This window comes from Rhinolophus sinicus, chromosome 10 (assembly GCF_057876585.1).
Source record: "Rhinolophus sinicus isolate RSI-liver-muscle chromosome 10, RSI-T2T, whole genome shotgun sequence".
Taxonomy (NCBI): domain Eukaryota; kingdom Metazoa; phylum Chordata; class Mammalia; order Chiroptera; family Rhinolophidae; genus Rhinolophus; species Rhinolophus sinicus.
In genome coordinates, this window is record NC_142510.1 from 18,282,238 (window position 1) to 18,301,117 (window position 18,880).

Consider the following 18,880-nt stretch of genomic DNA (forward strand, 5'->3'; position numbering starts at 1 on the left):
TGGGGCCCGGGCAGGAGCTGAGCACACTGCGCCCGAGGAGCCCCCGTTGGCCAGGGGGGGCTGAGGGACTGAGCCCCCCAGAGCAGGACCTCCCCCTGGAAGGGCCGCGCCGCAGCCCGTGGGAGGGCCTCGCCCCCGGCGACCCCCATCTCCACTCGCCGCCGTCCCGGCCTCCGCCGGAGGGAGGGGCCGAGCGCCCTCGGGGGGCCGTGGACCCCTGCGTTCAGAGCGTTCCGCGCCCCGCGCCGCCCGGCCCCCCCGCCGCCGATGGCCGCCGACCCGCCGGGAGCTGCCGAGAAGGGAGAGATGGCTCCCGGGACACGTGTGAGGTGGGTTCATGCGGCTCCCCCTCACCCCCAGACCTGGGCAGCTCCGGCTCCCATTCATCTCAGCCTGGCTCGCCACCTTCCCCGCCCCCAGCCTCACCCTCTCTTTGCTCCAAACTCCTCATCTCCAGTCCATCCTGTTACCTTTCAATCCGGGGGAACTGGCCTTCCTTCCTAGACCCTGCTTCCCCTTGCAGACCCCCATCCCCGCCTGCAGTCGTCGCCCTCCAGGCCCCTCCCCTGGAGCGCAGGAGGGTCCCTTCCCCACCCCCATGGATGGGTCTGGAAGTCCCTGGAAAGGGGGAAGCTGGGGTAAGACTCAGGCCATGGAGAGAGAGTCTCCAGGCCTGCTGAGTCCGTATGGGATCTTGGAGGAACTGGTTTCCATGGGAAGGGGAGCCCAAGGGATTCTAGACAATTAGGGATGGAAAGCAGCCTGGGAAGCTGGGGGTGGGGGGGGCACCCGTAGGAGCCCATCCTGAGTTCTTTAAAGATGTCAGGCTGGATTCTAGAATCCGGGGGAGACTGGGAGATGGCCAGATTGACCTGAGAGATCCAAGAGGAGGGTGTCTGAGCAGACGGAGCTCTGTGGGGAGCAGAGGAATGGAGATCTTGGGCCCAAGGAGGGTCCCTGAAGCACCATTTGTGGGGGGGTTAGGGGAGGGGACAGGGGGTGTGTGTCACAGAGCCCTGAAAGTTGGGCAGCAGAATGAATCTTTAGGAACCAGGGGGAAAGATCCCACTGGATCTGGTGATGGTATCTAGGTTTTGGGTGGTAGTTGTGTGTGAGAGAGAGAAAGGAAGGAGAAAGAAAGGTCTGGAGCTTCACCCAGGAATCTGTGGGTGTCTTGGAGGTAAATGTGGGGACGTTTAGGTGGGGGAGAGCATGGAGTGGGGTACAGTTGGATAACGGGAAGCGTTGGGACCTCCTGATGTAACTGCAGAGAGCCCTGGCTTTACCAGGAGCTTTGATGGTGGCATGTCTGCTGGAGAGGCCAGTGTTCATCACCCCCAGGCGCGTGAGGTCAGGAAGCCAGAGGAGCCTGGCGAATGGCCTGGGAGACAGAGGCCTTGGTTGAGGCGGGTTCCCCACCCCCTGCAGGAGGAGTGACCTCCCCGTGCCTTGTTTCCTGGGGTGGGAGGGTGAACTCTGGCTGCCTATAAGTGGGGGAGCTGCCGGGAGGTTGCCCAGTCGGCCCCAGCTGGCCTGCCTGACCCTGTCACCACTCACCCACAGCCCTCGGCGTTGCTGACGCCCCCAATGTCGTCGAGCAGCCGGGGGCCGGGGGCCGGAGCGCGCCGACGCCGAACCCGCTGCCGCCGCTGCCGCGCCTGTGTGCGCACTGAGTGCGGGGACTGCCACTTCTGTCGAGACATGAAGAAGTTCGGGGGGCCCGGGCGCATGAAGCAGTCGTGCCTGCTCCGGCAGTGCACCGCCGTGAGTCCCCCCACCACCATGGGATGCTGGGCACCTTTCTGGGGTGGCTGGTGGCTGCTTTCTAGGGTCTGCGGTAGATTGCCGTTTGTGCACTCATTCATTCATTCACCGTGTTGTTCATGTGTCCACCAGGCCCGTGTTTGTCCTCAGCTCTAAGGGGGTGGGGCACTATCCGGGCACATAGAAGGATCCAGCCCAGTCCCCACCTTCGTACTTTTCCCAACTTGCAGAGACCCGTAGAGAGCCTAGCCCCTCTTGTCCTCTGCCCTGGAGGTATGTGTGCACAGGGGCCCACCCCCAGAGCTAGCCCCAGTGAGTAAGTCTTAGCCTGTTCTGGCCTCTTCCTCACCCACCAAAGTAGTCTTGGATTTGAGGCCAGGCTTACCCTTTGTGTGACCTTGAGCAAGTCACTGGATCTCAAGGTACCTCCTCTGTAAAATGTTTGTTTCGTTGAGTTGTAAACAGTAGCAGGGATATGAACGGGTCTGCTACACGACTCAGCACACAGTAGGTATCCGGGGAACGTGGGTTTCTTCCTGGCCGTCCTCATTCTCTGAGCTTCCCAGGGCTCCAGAGAGCAGCCTTTGTATCGTGTGTCCCCCTGCCCACACCACCACCTCCTTTTCCCTCCAGCCACTATTTCTTGCTTGGTCAGTTCACCCCGGAGCCCCTCTCTTCTCTTCCTTTGTCCCCCAACTCTTGCCTCCTTTCCTGTTCCTTCTTCCCCCTACCTACTTCTTCCTTGAGCCTGTCTCACAACATTCAGCATCCCTGATACGACTCAATATGACCACTGCCCTCCCAAAAGTCCCATTCTCTGAAGGCTACCTTCTTTTCCCCAGGAACAGCCTTTGGTGTTCCCAGGGGTCTCACCAAAACCAGATTCATTGTGGGGGCCAGAGCCACCTTTGGGCTGCCCATTGAGCAAACTCAGACTCATCACAGGCTGCTGCTGCCTCTGAGTATTGTCCTATTTGCCCATGGTCTCTGTCCCTGCCACAGCTACAGTTCCAGGGTCACACAGGCCCTGGATCCTGCTGCCACCTTCACAACAGTGAGGATAAACTGTATCCAATGGCTCGCGTGCATTATCTCATTCTCACAGCGGTCCTGCATGGGAAAATTCTTAGCCCCATTTTACAGATGGAGAAACAGAGACCTAAGGAGATTAAATCAGTTGCTCAAGGTCATACTGCCAAGAAAGAAGCACTTCAGGATTTGACCCAGCTTGGCCCATCCGTTCTGAACCTCATCCAGCAGCTGCCCAGGGTTCCCGGCAGGAAGGGTCTTGTCCTTGTTGTTGGCTTTCAGGGTCCCTGATGTCCCCTCTCCCCTAACAGCCCGTGCTCCCACACACAGCTGTGTGCCTCTTGTGTGGGGAGGCTGGGAAGGAGGACACAGTAGAAGGAGAGGAAGAGAAGTTTGGTTTGAGCCTCATGGAGTGTACAATCTGCAACGAGATCGTCCACCCTGGCTGCCTGAAGGTGATGGCCCCGGGGCCCTGCCATCCATCCTGGGGCATATTGGCAGGGCATACACAGGTGGGGAGCGCTGCCTCCGGGTTGCTGGCACCCTGCATCCACTCCCTGCCCTCTGCCCACAGATGGGGAAGGCCGAGGGTGTCATCAATGCGGAAATTCCTAACTGTTGGGAGTGCCCTCGCTGCACCCAGGAAGGCCGGACCAGCAAGGTTGGGGCAGGGGCTGGGCTGGGCGCTGGGCTGGGGGTGGGCAATGGGCTGGGGGCCGTGCGGAATCTCACTCCAGCTTCTATGTCCTCAGGATTCAGGTGAGGGACCAGGCCGCCGCCGGGCCGACAACGGAGAGGAGGGCGCCAGCCTGGGGAGCGGGTGGAAGCTGACGGAGGAGCCGCCACTTCCCCCACCCCCACCCAGGCGCAAGGGCCCCCTGCCTGCTGGCCCCCCCCCAGAGGACGTGCCTGGGCCCCCCAAAAGAAAGGAGAGGGAGGCAGGGAATGAGCCCCCCACCCCAAGGAAAAAGGTGAGCCAAGGAGCATGCTCACTAGGTCCAGCTCAAGGGACTCGGGGAGCAGTCGTCCTGTCCTGTTCCCTTTCGGGGAGGGTGGGCCTGAGGCTGTGCTTGTGGGTGCCCCCAGGGGGTGCTGGGAGATGAAGTTCAGGATGTGTGAGGGGGATGGGGGAGAGGTACAGGTGAGGGGCACCTGGCACTGGACGGGGAAGCTTTGGGAGCCCGGATACTTTAGGGATCAGGGCAGAGCATGCTCAGAGCTGGCACAGCACAAAGGGGAGGGGCTGGAAGGGCCCGAGGGGGAAGAAAGAGGAGATGAGAGCATGCTCGGTAAGCTGGTAAGCCGGGGACGCTGGTTAGAAGACGAGCATGCTCAGCGTTCTCCTTGAGATGGGGGCTTCTGGGAATTGTAGTCTAAGGCGGGCACAGATCTTATTAATAGTTTTATGGACAGTGAGTGGCTAAGGGGATCTCTCCCTTTCCCCATATCTACCTCTTGCCCTGGTAGGTGAAAGGAGGCCGTGAGAGGCACCTGAAGAAGGTGGGTGGAGACGCCTGCCTCCTCCGAGGATCGGACCCAGGCGGCCCAGGCCTTCTGCCCCCCAGGGTTCTGAATCCGAGCCAGGCTTTCTCGTCCTGCCACCCTGGGCTCCCTCCCGAGAACTGGGAGGTGTGCCGGGGACCTCCTCCTTCCCCCTCCGACCTGTCCTTGCCCCACCCTCCACCCTGGAGACAGAGATCTCTCCCTTCCTGCTCACCTGTCCTGCCCCTGCTCCAGTTGGCCACCGTGGGCATCTGGACCCCTGGGAAGAATGGAGGGGAGAGTGGTTTGGGGCCATGCCAAGGACCCCCTAACTTTCCAGGAACCCTTGGGGTATTACCAGACCCTTTTGTCTCATCCTTCCAAACCTTAAAGGGGAAAGAACTGAGTTTAAATCTTTGCTCGCTGACTTCCTATATGGTCTTGGCAACTTGTCAGCTACTCTGAGCCTCAGTTTTCTTCATCTTTGAAATAGAGCTGGTATAGTTTTGCTTCCTTATATGCCTATCCCACAGAACTGTTTAATGAAAGTAGGTGAGCATTGTAAGCTCTAAAACTTACCTGGATTCGAGGGAAATGAGAGGTGAAAAGACTTGCCTAAAGTCCCACGGCAAAGCTAGAACTCAGATGTCACTTTGCAGGGACATGCTAAATGCAGGGTCTACCTGATTGCATTCAAACCCTGCGTCTGCCGTTTGTCAGTTTGTAACCGTGGGTGCCTCATCTCTCTGAAACTCAGTTTCCTTGTCTAAAAAGGGTAACCAGGTTGCCCCTTCATTCAAGCACCGTGAGGATGGGGGCGTCAGTGTGTGGGATACTGTGCCTGGGGCCAGGCGAGCTTTGTTACTCTCATGCTGCTGAATAGGAGACACGTGGGAATCGTCTAGTCCAGCATCCCACGTTGTAGGTGACGAGGCAGGGGTCTTCCCAAGGTCACACACAGAATTGGTAGGCAAGCCAGTACTCCAACTCGCTCTTTCAGCTCAGTGGTTTTGGGAATTCATAAGCTATTGAAACCCATCAGGCTTTTAATCTTTGAATCAGCACCTTCGTGTGACAAATAAGGAAACCGAAGTCGAGAGAGGGGCATGGCTCGGCTGATGCCGCACGTCAGAAGCAGAGCCCGGGCGGGGCTCAGGACTGTCCTTTGGGCTGTTCATCCCTGGTGACTCCTCGGGCAGGGGGTGGGGCAGTGTGTGTCAGGCTCTGGAACAGTCTATTGTCTCCCTGCAGAAACCAAAGCCACCTCTGGCCTCTGCTGAGGGCCCTGCAGCGCCGTCCCCATCACCACAGAGGGAGAAGCTAGAGCGTTTCAAGCGGATGTGCCAGCTGCTGGAGCGCGTGCCTGATACCTCCTCGTCCTCCTCAGACTCGGACTCAGACTCCGACTCATCAGGCACGTCGCTGAGTGAGGATGAGGCCCCTGGCGAGGCCCGGAACGGGCGACGGCCAACCCGGGGCAGCTCAGGCGAGAAGGAGAACCGTGGGGGGCGGCGGGCTGTGCGCCCTGGCAGTGGGGGACCCCTCCTCAGTTGGCCCCTGGGCCCCGCCCCACCGCCCCGGCCCCCGCAGCTGGAGCGGCATGTGGTACGGCCCCCACCCCGAAGCCCCGAGCCCGACACGCTGCCTTTGGCCGCTGGATCCGACCACCCCCTGCCCCGAGCTGCCTGGCTTCGCGTCTTCCAGCACCTCGGGCCCCGGGAGCTGTGCGTCTGCATGCGGGTCTGCCGGACCTGGAGCCGCTGGTGAGTGGCCGCGGGGGCCCATTGCTGACACTCCTCCTGCTGTGTGACCTGCAGCCGGTGCCTGACCCTCTCTGGTCACTGTTCTGGCGTTGCCAGGACTCCTGTCATTTGTACATGTTACAGCAAGATTCTTCTGTGTTTACTATACGTGGGCCGCTTTCCATATTTGAGCTCATTTAACCCTCAGCCCCTCCATGAGGTGATCCCTTTGACAGGGGAAGCCGAGGTCAAGGTCATGTGGAAGCAGTAGGACCAGGCATGTGAACCCAGGCCCGCCTGCTCCAGAATCTTTGCTCTTAATCATAAGTATCGTTTGTGAGCACTTAGTGTGTGCCAAGTGTAGTGCAGTGTGGTACGTGCGTCGCCTGATTTGCTTTTCACTCCTTCCGAGGACAGTTTCACGGGTCCCTCTTACACAGAAGGAAGCTCTGCTGCGGCGGCCCCTGCCCTCTAGAGGCAGCCGTCCTCGGGCTTCTTGGCACCCCTTGTAACTTCGTGCACGAGAGTCATCCTCCACCATGGTCCCCCGTCTCCCACTGCTTCTTAAACCTCGTTTGTTCATAAGTATTGGTCATCCTCTCAAGCCTCCTCCCCCTCTTCAATCCTGCCTCTGACACCTCTCTTCCCCCGTCAGACTCGCACAGCTCTGCTCCCCTCAGAGCTCCTGGAGGCCTTCTGCACGTTGATGGGCTTTTGTTCGTTCATTTTCATGTGCCGATCAGATACTGTGTCTGTTTCACCTTCATGTTCCCAGCATGGGACGAGGGGCAGTGTAGGTGCTCAAGAAATACACTATTAAATAAGTCAATTCAGGCTCTTTCCCAGGCACTCAAATGGGGCACGTGTCCTGCTGGCCACTTCGGGAATGGTCGCTGCAGTGTTTCTCATGATCTGTCCCTGTGAGGGAATGAGGGGCAGCTGAAGTCATGCAGAGTAGTGGCGGCACTAGACTCGCATCCTTTTACACTGGGTGATGCCTGCTGGTCTGCGTGGAGGCCGCAGGTAGAGCTCAGCCGGGAGCGTGGGCTCCAGATGTGAATTACCTGTGGTTCAATCTTATTCTTCTCTGGTGAGCTGTGTATCCTTAGGCTAGGTTCTTACCTTCTCTGTGCCTCATTTTCTTCGTCTGTTAAAGCAGGAGAACCAAAGCAGTTACTTCAGAGTGGTGTTGTGAGCTAACATACCTGAAAAACAGGACAGTTCTTGGGAAATAGAAACGACTCAGTGCCGTAACGCTAATCCTGATTATTCTGTCAGTTAGAAGTAATGACGGAAAGCACAGCCTGTTCCATCCTCGGAACACAGTCCTGTGTCCTGCAGAAGCTCCCAGTCAACCTGCAGCATAGAAGCAAATTGTCAGAGCAGTTGCTGGGGTTATGACCCCCGCCTTATGTCGCCGTTGAGGAAACGTTTGGCACGTGGGACCCAGACCTGGAGAGGACTCTGTTTCTGCCTCAAGGAGACACTTGTGACCAAAAGTGGAGAGAGGCCGGAATGGCCGGGGCTTCCCAGCTTGGGCCCTGGAGTCTGGTCCTCATGAGTGCCATCAGCTGTGCATCTGCATGCGGGCGCTTCCTGGATATGTGGTGATGGGGGGACAGCTGCCTGTCAAGGCCTCAGTTTTCTCATCTGTAGTCTGGGGTTCGTATTAATATCTTGTGTGGATTGAACGAGATGCTCCTTGCAAAGCACGTAGCTTAGTACCTGCAGGGTACACCACACTCAGTAAAATGGTTGCTTTTGGTCAGATGAGCGTAGGGCACAGCAGGGACCTGGGGTGGACCCAGTGGCAACAGTCAGGAGGCTGTCAGGCCTGGGGGCAGAAGGAGGCAGGACCAGTGGGAGTGGAAAGGACAGACTCCGGTTAAGAAGCAGAGTAGCTTGCATTTGGTGACTAATGGCTACAGGGCAGCAGGGTGACTCAGCTGAGCTTCTGGCCCACAATCACCATGGGCAGCAGTGCCATTCCCCTCGTCGGAATGCTGGAGGCAGAGACGTGGGTTCCAGGGGGCAGTGAAGTGCTCAGATGCCATAGGTGTGGCCGAAGGCCTGTGGGCCAGTCGGGAGCTGGCAGGGAAACAGCTGGGTGGATGGCTCTGATGGTCACGAGGAAGATCCACATCTAGGAACTTGGGACACAGCAGTGAACAAACAGGTGGCAGAGCAGCAACGTACAGGCTTTCCTGTATGGTGGCGTCTGTCTTCTTGGAACTAGAAAGCGAAGATGTCTACCGAGGGAAAGATCCAAGTTTATGAATTTTCAACCTATAGGTATCAGCTTCAGGGAAGAGGGCAGAAGATAGGATGTCCATCTTTGTGAGGCAGAGAACAAGCAGCCAGACTTGCAGGACGTCGAGGGTGGAGGTATGGCCAGGGGGAGAGTGAGGAAGGAGTGAGTGATAAAAGTGCTGGGTGTTGGCAGAAGGTTCGGAGAGGTCAAGGACCAGAAGTGGTGGTTGGATTTTGCTACAAGGAGGCCTTGGTGTCCTTGGCTGTGCTCTGTGAGGGTGGAGGGACCAAAGCCAGGTCACGTGGGGTCCAGGATAGAAGCTTCAGGGCAGGGACTGGATCTGTTTTCTCACTGCTATATCCCTAGTTTCTAAGGCGGCACGTAGCCTACAGTAGGTACTGAAAAAATAGTTGTTGAACGAACGGGTGAGTGGATGAATGAATAAACGAATGAATGGCAGTGAGGAAATCAGAATGGAGTGCAGAAAGAGGTAGTGAGGGTGGTGCTGGAGAGACATTTGTAGGTGGGAGAGCAGGACGTTGCAGGCTTTCCTGTCTGGTGGCTTTTATCTTGTCTTGGAACTGGGAGGTGAAGTGATCTATGCAGAGTGAGGGAAGAGAGGGCGGGTGGGAGAAAAGTGGGGGAGTTGTGGGGTCGCAGGGAAGAGGGTTGGGACTTTGGAGGCCATGGGCGAGGGGGGGTCAAGGAAGGGGCTGGAACACAGTCAAGGCCAGTTGGGGGTGGGAGTAAAGGCTTAAGCGTGGACAGATTGGGGACAGAGGTGGCCTCAGGGAGCCCAGAGAGCTGGAGGGAAACACTCGCTCTGGCCGGACCCCAGGTGGCTATGAGCTCCTCACAAGTGGTGCGGTTTGGGCTGGTCCACCTCTGTGACCCCAGAGGGCCTCTGCCAGAGGGAGGTTTAGGACCAGGATGTAGGATTTTGGAGGCGAGCTTAGCAGGGGGTGAGCTCGGTCAGGGGCAGGCTGGAGTCGAGGATGAAGTGAGTGGGTTCGGGAAATTGGACGTGGGTCCCTGACTGCCTGGATGATGGTGTGCCCAGGCCTCTGAAACGTTCTTCCTGCTTCCTGCCTGGGTGTCGTTCCCAGCTAGAACCCCTCCATGGCTCCCTCCAGTGTCCCTCCCTGCTGGACACTGGGACGTGCCTGCCCTCAGCGTTTCCCCTGTAGGAGCTCTCTTCCTCTTCGCAGCAAACCTCTGGACTGCGTGCTGCATTTCCTCCCTTTCGTGGTTTGGAGAGTGGCGACCCAGAGAAGGCAAGTGACTTGCCTAAGGTCCCCAAAAGCACAGAGCTGGAGAGCTGGGACTTAGGTGCCCACAGGGCTCACATTTCACCTCTGGACTCGGGCATGACGACCGGCCTGGCATCCAGCCTTCCTCACCACGGTGCCCTCCCCTGGCCGCCTCTGCGGCCTCACTCCTGCCTCTGTCCCACTCAAAGCTCGGGCTCTTGATCCAGACCCACTTGGTTAAAGCCGTCTGCTACCATCTGGGGGGACCTGGAACAAGTGTCTTAACCTCTCTGAGCCTCCTCCTCACCTCTGAGAGGAAATGGTAATAGTGTTTCCCTCCTAGGACCGTTGGGAGGCGAAATGGTTAATGCGTAGAACAGTACCTGGCACACGATAAACTCTAGGTGAACACGAGTTCCTAGAGCTGTAGTTACCGTCGTCGTCCTCATTATTACGAGATGATGCATTGCCCTGTGTTCCGTCTGCCTGAGGTTCTCAAAGCTGTCTCATGGGTCCGGGACCTGCACACTAGTTCTCCCCCATCTGCAGAGTTACGCCCTCTTACTCCCCTCTCCTCACCTGAATCACTACTGCCTTCCTTCAGGTCTCATCAGGTATTGTCTCTGGGGGGGCTCCTCTACCCAGTCCTCTCACTGACTCCTACCATGTCCCTTGTTGCCTCGGTTACTGGGCCCTGTCTGTGTTTCCCCGTTGTTCTGCCTGCTTTGTGCTCAGTGGAGGCTGGACGCACAGTCTCAGTAGGGCCCTCAGGGACTGTTGGCTGCCAGTCTGAGGTTTCAACCCAGTGTCCTGGTCACACAAGGGCAAAGGGACCAATTAGCTCCAGCCAGGAAAAGTCTGGGGAGACTTCCTGGAAGAGGAGGCACTGGAACTCAGCCTGGAAGGATCTGGGCTGGTTGGCATTTCCAGCTGAAGCACAATTTGTACCCAGATGTATTGGCACCAGAAAGCATTGTGTGTCTATAGGCAGGCAGGTGGTTGGCTTGGCTCTTGTGGGATATGGTACAGAAACACAGCTGTGTAAGGGCCTGTGTGATCCCCCAAGGGTAAGGGTTCCCTTCTAGCCATGGAAGGTCCGGGAGGGGCTTCATGGTGGAGGGTCTCAAGACTGGGTCAGAGCGGGCAGACAGAGGTTTTGGACGGAGCAGGATTTACTTAGAAGGGGGCAGGACCCAGGAGAAGAAGCTGCATTGAGGGTGGATTTATTTTTTTCTTTGTTTGTTTTCCTTTTTAGAATTGGAGAGATTTGCAAATGTTTATTGGCCAAGGGGATGGGATTGGGAGAGGGAGCAGCTCGGGTGCCAGGAGAGGGGGAATGATAGGCGGTAGGTGGGGCGTGGGGGTCGGGTTGTGCAGTTTGAGACCTTCCTGTCTGCCTCCAGCATTCCCTGAAATGTCACCTAGGGGCTCTGGCGTATGCCTGGCAGTTTTAAGTGACACAAAAACCTGGCTTGATCCTTTTATTAATTTTGCAAAGGAAGTCTCTCCATTATGTGCTGTTGTGTCTTTAACACCTTCCTAATACTTATCTCCCTGTTTAACAAAAACAGTCTTCAGGTGGTAGCGTGAAGACACAGCACCACCTGACTAGAATGTCATAATCCTGGTGTGTTTTTTATTATGTTTATTTCTAAGATTAACGTATTTATGTGAAACAGTACTGGTTTTAAGTGTGCAGAGGGGACCGATTTAAAGATAAGTTCACGGTCTGCAGATAAGTGGGTAGCCAGTGACTGGAGTTGGGGATCACTGCTCCAGCCCAGAACTTCTGGAAGAAAGAGCCCGTCAGAATTGGGGTGTGGGAGGGAGGTAAGATACAGCTTCCTTGCCACTACCCACCCCTGCTGCTTTTGACATAGTTCACCCTGCCCAGTAGGAATTGCCTGGCATGCCTTTGAGACTGCTATGTTAAAAGAGTTTTCAAACTGTCTCAGGGAACTTCCGTGAACCCCAGAGTGTTCATAGATAACCTTGAAAGAGGTGGGGAAGAGTTCTCTGGTAGAGTAAGTTTGGGAAGCCCTTGCAGTTCTCTGCATGTCAGACTAGTCGAGGCTCTGGGAACTGCTGGGGTTGGGAAACCTTAATCTAATTGTGTTGGGGCCTGATTCGTCTTTGTAGCTTCAGGACCTGGGACCTGCCAGGTCCTCCGTGAACACCGACCGAGTAACGGAAAGCTGTAAAGGAGCTGTGTTGTGGGGTTGCTCCGTGGAAGTTTGGCACCATTGGTTCATTCAGCAGATGTGCAGCAGATAACCTACTGTGCGCCTGGCACAGTGCTGCCCTTGGGGAGCCTACATTCCAGTTGGAGGCACAAAGAGAGCAAGCGGGGCTGAAAGGCCAGCCCTGGGGGTCTGGGCACATGGGGGTCGAGGGCAGAGGTCAGGTGGGACATGCCCAGGAGCCAGCAGGAGCAGGCCTAGGGGGTGGGGGTGCAGGCAGACTCCTGGGGTGTTACATCAATGCAGTGGGTGTGTCATTGGCGGAATGCTTTATAAGCTGAAAGGCCCGCAAACCAGAACGACCTCGTGTGACCTCACAGTACCCATGCAGGGCAGACCACGTGTGGATCCCTGTCTCCACTTTCTAAATGAGGCTTCTGAGGCTCAGGGAAAGGAAGGGACTTCCCCAGGGTGTTGCATCTAGTTAGTGACGTGCTTGAGCCCCAAACTCATTGCTCTTGGCCTGGGGTCTAGACCTTCCTGCAGCACCCCCACCCCTACCTCCCTCGCTGTCTGTATGGACCTGGAGAAAAAGGGGAACCATTGAGTGTGGGAGGTTTGTGGGCTCCCTGAGGGCTGAGGGCTGTCTCCCCCTTGTGGTCGACAGGTGCTATGACAAGCGTCTGTGGCCCCGAATGGACCTGAGCCGGCGGAAGTCACTGACCCCGCCCATGCTTAGCGGTGTGGTTCGTCGCCAGCCCAGAGCCCTGGACCTCAGCTGGACAGGTGTCTCCAAGAAGCAGCTCATGTGGCTTCTGAACCGACTGCAAGGTATGGCGGGAGGGTGGGGCAGGACAGAGAGGAGGGGTCGGTGCGGGGCAGAGCCCTCCAGCACCCGCTCTCTGACCCCCCAGGCCTGCAGGAGCTGGTGCTGTCCGGCTGCTCCTGGCTCTCTGTCTCTGCCCTGGGCTCAGCCCCACTGCCTGCCCTGCGGCTCCTGGACCTGCGCTGGGTCGAGGACGTCAAAGACTCCCAGCTCCGTGAGCTGCTGCTGCCGCCACCAGACACCAGACCAGGTGCGGCCTCTCGACTCCTCCGCAGAGCGAGGGGGTGCTCTGAGACCCTTCCGACTCGTGCTGGGTGTTCAGAGATTTGAAGAAACAGTGAGAACACTTGAGTTTGCCTAGGAAGGCCCTGCTTGGCCCTTGTTCATTCACTCACCCGTGATGGGAGCAGAGGGAACCCCATAAGGACGCAGCCCCTCCCTCCAAGGGGAGGGAATTATGGGGTGAAGCTCAGTACAGGACGGGAGGATGACGCAGGCTTCTGGGGGAAGCCGGGGATGTGAGTGACGTCGCGGGTGTCGTGGGCTCTGCTGAAGAGCGTCCCCCAGGGGAGCAGTGCCGATGCAGGAAGAGTGATCTTTTCAAGTTCATGTGTAGACCCAGTAAAAATGTGGCTGAAGGATAAATTTGGCCCCTAGACTGGTTACAATAAAAGGAAAGGGGTTTTCCTGAAGGAAGAGGGCAGAAAGACGGAGCCAGTTGATTTGGCAGGCTGTGTGCAGATACGGTGCCATCTCCGGTCAGACTAGGCAGCTCTTTCCCAGGGTCAGGCCCAGGGACCCTGCAGGCAACATCGGCTTTTATTGTTGAGCGCGTATTCGGGACCTGAACTGAACCAGCCTGGGAGAGCTCCAGTCACTCAGGAGAGAGACTCAGAAATAGGAAGTCATGGCATCATGTGGTAAAGATGGTTGACAGTCGGGGCAGTGAGAGAAGCCCGCCTTAAAAGGACCTATTTGAACTTGGTCCTGAAGGGACAGGGATGTTCTAGGGTGTGTGAAGCAAAGTAAGAGGTTTCGGGGGGCCAGAGGCCCCTATTGGCCGAAGGAGGTGCTGGAAGCCGAGGCTCGTCAGGCGCAGAGGCCTGGTCACTGGGGTCACATGGCTGTGTGGGGTGGGGGCACTGAGGTCTGGGGGCTCCTCGGCCAGCCAGGAGGGGGGCTGCTCACAGTGGGATCCTCTGTGGCCCCCACCAGTCTGTTCTACACACAGAAGCCAGGGAACCTTCCAGAAGGACAAATCTAACCACCTCACTCCTTACCCTGCCCCGTCTCTGAGTGCTCTGAACTCTCATTGCTCTCTGGTGTTCAGTGGACAAAGACCAGTGTTGTGCCGTCATTGCTAAGGCCTGGTGTGGTCTGGTCCCCACTGACCTCTGCCGTCACTGTGCTTTTGGGCCACCTCAACCTCTTGGCCAGTCCCCTCCAACCCCAGGGCCTCTGCCTGCTCTTCTTTGCCTCGAATGCTCTATCCTCCCCCATCTAATTAACACCTAATCATCCTCAGTGTAAATGCCACTTCCTCCTAGAAGCCCTCCAGGATCCCCTCACACATTGCGATCAGAGCCCTTCTGCAGCTTTGAGAGCAGTCCCCTCTGGAATGTCACGGTACAGCTGTGAAGTGGTTTGATTAAAATCTGTTTCCTCTCACTGGGTTTTTAATCTCTGTGAGGACAAGCATCTTGCTTTCACAGCTCTCCTTCATAGCTCCCTTCTTCCCACCCACCCTGGTCACAGCAGCCTTGGAAGAGGATTAGAGAAGCAATGAGGATTCTTTGCGTTTTCTGGATGAGGCCCTGAGGGGTTGAGTGGCTGGTGCAAGTCACCAGGCAAAGCCGGGCCAGAGCACCCCTCTCAGCCGATGCCCCCCTTTTCCTGAGCCAGGAAGATGGGGCAGGGTAAGGGCGGGCGTTGAGAACGGTGCATCTCATGAGGCTGGCAGACAGACGCATTTCCTGCCTGAGTACCTTACAGTCTAAGCCCGTTAGCAGGAGCTCGCAGACAGGAGCCTTCTGGGCACTTGAGGCGTGATGTGTGTGCGGGGATTTGGCCTGCCCTTCCGGTCTCAACTCCCTGAGTTGTGCAGCCTTCCTGGAGCAAAGCTGAGTGCTGCTTCCTTGCTCCTGCCCCTCCTGCTCTCTCTTATGCCACCTCTCTTATGTCCTTGAAAGCCCAGCTTAAATGCTGCCATGTCAGGGACCTCGCTGATGCCCCCTCTTCCCCACCCAAGCCAGAAAGGACCTCTTTCCCCTACTCCCCTCTAATGGCTTTTAGCTGTGGCCCAAGGCTGGGGGTATCTGTAGACGTATTCCCAGGCCCTTGGCTTCTCAAAGGAAAAAAAGCAGGGGGTGGAATTCAGACCTTGCCGGTCAGGTACCCACAGGGGTGGGCAGCCTGGCAGGTAACGAACAAGTGCTGGGTTTGCTGCAGGGCATTCGGGAGTGTCCCCTACCAACCCGGCCCGGTGGTCACTGTCAGGTGAAAGGGGTACCCAAGTGATGCCGGATCTTACAAAGTTCAATGTCTGCATTTCCTTATAAAAATGTCCTTTTTGTAGCCTTAGTCACTAAGAAAATCGTTCGCACCCTGCAGACTCCCTCAAACTCTTGTGTGGTGAGGTTCATGAGTTGTTGGCATCTGAGCTAGTTTATCCAGGGCTAGGCTGGTGTTTGGGAGGCACATGGCCTTGTGGGGAGGGTTTGGACTTCGTCACCAGGCCTGCTGTCCTGGCTCTGTCACTTCATAGTTATGTGACCTTGGGCAGGTGGCTTAAATGATTTGATCCTCAATGTTCTCACCTGTGAACAGGCATGATAATCAGAGAACTTGTCTCCCAGGGCTGTGGAAGATGGAGCATGGTTGCTTAAGCGTGGTCACTGGACCAGCGGCACCATTCCCGGAGAACCTGTTAGAAAAACAGACTCTGAGGCCCCACCTTAGACCTAAACTCTGGGAGGCAGGGCCAGTAGTCCATTGTCACTAGCCTGCCACGGATGTGGTTTGTTAGCCCCTGGCCTGGGGGCAGGCAGCCACTGAGCCTGTGTCTGGCCCACAGTGAGTGCTCAATTAATGGCTGCTATTGCACCATGGGCATTTAGTTTAAAAAAAAAACAACTAATGCAGGAACATGATAGATAGAATAAAGGGAAGCAGACCATGCGCTTTGGGGGCAGAGATAAGTTGTGTGAGTTCTACTCTGGAGATGGGGGAAAGGAGGCCTCGAGCGCTAGACCTGACAGCCAGGGACACTGGCCAGGCAGAGGACAGCACATGTGGCCACAGGCAGAGTCTCTCAGGGCAGGCCAGCTCTTGGGGGCGAGGGAGATGAGTTGAGAGCTGAGACAAGGATGAGATCTTCTAGGAACTGGGTGCTCCACCAAGGAGATTGCACTTCTGGGAGGTGCCCTCAGAGGCTTTAGCAGAGAAGTCCCGTGTGGGCTAGAGAATGGCTCTTTGGATTCCAGGATGGAAAGGAGAGACTTGAGTGAGTGAGAAGGCCAGGGCAAGGGTTCAGGGAAGAGTGGTTGACGGTGAGTGGAGAGAAAGGGATCCAGTTGGTGGCGTCACTAGCCATGGCAGGAGAGGGCGGTGGGTGTCATTTGTTGGATGAGTGACTATATCCTGAGCACCTGTATCCCAGTTGCTGGGGACAGAGCAAGAGCGAGACAGGAAAGTTCTCGCCTTTATGGAACTGACGTTCCACTGGGAGGAGAGAAAAAGATACACGTCAGCTGGTGGGAAAGGGGTAGCAGTGGATGGAGTGTTAGAACTGCACATGGAATAATCACGGCAAGCCTCAATGAGGAGGCGACATGAGCCGTGGACAGATGAGATAAAGTCAGGTTGTGGGGGTGTTTGGGGGAAGAGCAAGCCAGGCAGAGGGCCAGCCAAGGCTCCGTGTATAGAGGGAGCAGGTTTAGAGGCGGTGAGGGATGAGTGTGGGGATGTAGCTGGTCTGCATGCCCAGGCTCAGGGATGGAAGCAGCAGGCAGTACTGACCTCTGACCTACCTGCCCAGGGCAAACGGAGAGCCGTGGGCGGCTGCAGGGGGTAGCAGAGCTGCGCCTGGCAGGCCTGGAGCTGACAGATGCCTCCCTGCGGCTCCTGCTGCGCCATGCGCCCCAGCTGAGCGCCCTGGACCTCAGCCACTGCGCCCACGTCGGGGACCCCAGCGTCCACCTCCTCACGGCCCCCACCTCCCCGCTCCGAGAGACCCTGGTGCACCTCAATCTTGCTGGTAAGCATGGTCCCCTGTCTGTGCATCCTGCTAGCCTGTCGGTCCCCATGACCAGTGCCTACCCCCTAACTTTCCTGGTGTCGGCTACCATTGCCCCATCCCCAGGTTGCCACCGCCTCACTGACCACTGCCTTCCGCTGTTCCGCCGCTGCCCACGCCTCCGCCGTCTAGATCTGCGCTCCTGCCGCCAACTCTCACCTGAAGCTTGTGCCCGGCTGGCAGCCGCCGGGCCCCCCGGCCCCTTCCGCTGCCCAGAGGAGAAGCTGCTTCTCAAGGACAGCTAGTTGGGTGCCCCCCACCCTCCCCCAGGACTCGTCCGGAGCCTGAACCTCGGGCCTTCGTTTCACCCCTGCCAGGAGGCCAGGTTACCCACCTCATGACTTGGGAGTCCTGAGTTTTCTGACTTGGGAGTCCTGCCCAGGGACTCGAGCCAGCCTCCCCACTCTCTGCCCCCTGCACTGATATTTCTGGGGGTCTGTCCTTCCTGTCCCCTCCCCCGTCCACCTGCTTCATTGTCCATCCCCTGGGGGGAGTGGGTCAGAGGTACTGGGGTGCTGAGCCAAAGGGATGGTGGGAGGGGGCTAAGGTGCAAGTTTGAGGGAGGGAGAACGGGGGAGGGTGTGTGCACACCAGATACTGGGAGGCAGGGGCTAGGGGAGGGCAGCAGAAAGCAGACCACCGAGGGTGCAGGAAACAGACCAGATCCTTGGAGTTGGGGGGTGGGGTGGGGGGGCCAAAAAGGGAAACCAGAGCAGCAACTGGGGATCCAGGTGTCAGAAGTGGGGGTACTTGGGGAACCAAGGAAAACCAGGCAGGGCTGAGAGGGGTGGGGGGCACGAGCAGGTCTGGGGGCAGTAGTACCCCCTGGGGGGTCACCCCTCTCCTTAATCCCTCCCCAGATTTCAGTCCCTTCCCCCACCCTGACTCCTTGAACGTCACTGACAATGGCAGCTATTGGTAGGAGTGGGGGCCCGCTGGCCCACCCGCTGGTTCAGCGTGCCCCAGGGGAGTGGTGAGGGGTACCCCAGCCCCCTACCTGCCTCCCCGCTCAATACTTGAACATTCATCTGTACTGAAGTGTTACTTGAACCTGGGAAACCTCGGATCTGGGGGAGCCAGAGTGTGAGGGGCCAGGACCAGTTTGGACTGAGACAGGGCCGGTGGGCGCCCCGTTTGGACTGCACCACTCCCAGGCTCTCTTGCTTTACTGTATTGAGCAGCTCCACCCCTCCTGACCTGAGGTGGGGTGGGGTGGGGTGGGGTGGGATGGGATGCTGGCCCAACGATGGGAATGATGGGACTCCTCCAGCTTGGCTCTTCCCACTCTTTCATCGTCGTGGAAACTTGTATCCCATTTTCCCAGGGAACTGCCACTCCTGGTTGCCATGGAAATAGCAGCCAATGGACACGTCCCAAAGCCAGTACTAAGGCTGGAAATGGCCCCTCTTGGTTGCCATGGGAACTTAGTTACACTCTCTTGGCCCGTCCCTGCCCCTTCCCCCGGTGCGGGGCGGGGTTTGGGAAGCCAGGGCCCGCCCCTCAGCTCCGGGCAGGGTGGGAGCTGGGTTGTACCATGTAGGGGAGGGGGGAATCCACATACCTCAGGTAACAGGGAGGTGCGCGGGTGGGGGGAGGGACTGGGCGGACCAAAGGCCGAGGGGAGGGGGTCCTGGGGATCGCGTAAGGCTTGAGGATGGGGCCGCTTGGGGGAGGGAGAGGAGGCAGCCCGGCGGGGGACGAATGGGGGACCCAGCCGGGCTGGGCCCCGGATCTGTACAATACGGTTTGCTATAAAACTCAAAATCTTCCAGCTGGGGCTGCTGAGTTCGTGTGTCTCTTTACGGCGTCGGGGGCGTTGGGGTAGGGAGGGGATGACCGCAGTGGTCACCCTTTGGGGCTCTCGGAGGAGGGGCTGTTTGGATGGATTTGGGAGTCTGGGCCTAACGGCATCCTAGAACAGCATGCAGGGTCCCCCGAGATCCCCACAGTCGAATAGGCTGGGCTTCCCCGAGTTCACAAGTTAGGTAGGGGTTAGATGGCCAAGTGTGCTTGAAAGGTGCAGGGCCCGGGAACTCCCGGTCACGGCAGCGGGGCTCTGGCG

At 57.7% G+C, this 18,880-nt stretch overlaps 1 protein-coding gene across 3 annotated transcripts; it reads left to right on the forward strand.

Annotated features, from left to right (window-relative positions):
• Positions 1 to 18,595, forward strand: FBXL19 (F-box and leucine rich repeat protein 19). Of its 3 annotated transcripts, none has more exons than XM_074322541.2 (11): positions 1 to 329; positions 1,564 to 1,764; positions 3,105 to 3,248; positions 3,368 to 3,454; positions 3,546 to 3,764; positions 4,261 to 4,422; positions 5,527 to 6,038; positions 12,366 to 12,529; positions 12,613 to 12,774; positions 16,561 to 16,779; positions 16,885 to 18,595. In XM_074322541.2, the coding sequence occupies exons 2-11, from the start codon at positions 1,588 to 1,590 to the stop codon at positions 17,061 to 17,063; spliced, it is 2,025 nt and encodes a 674-aa protein (XP_074178642.1). In that variant the 5' UTR covers positions 1 to 329; positions 1,564 to 1,587; the 3' UTR covers positions 17,064 to 18,595. The 3 variants fall into 3 exon arrangements, with proteins under 3 accessions (XP_074178642.1, XP_074178643.1, XP_074178641.1); XM_074322542.2 differs by having other exon boundaries at positions 4,261 to 4,293; XM_074322540.2 differs by lacking the exon at positions 4,261 to 4,422 and having other exon boundaries at positions 195 to 329.
• The last annotated feature ends 285 nt before the right edge of the window (positions 18,596 to 18,880 follow it).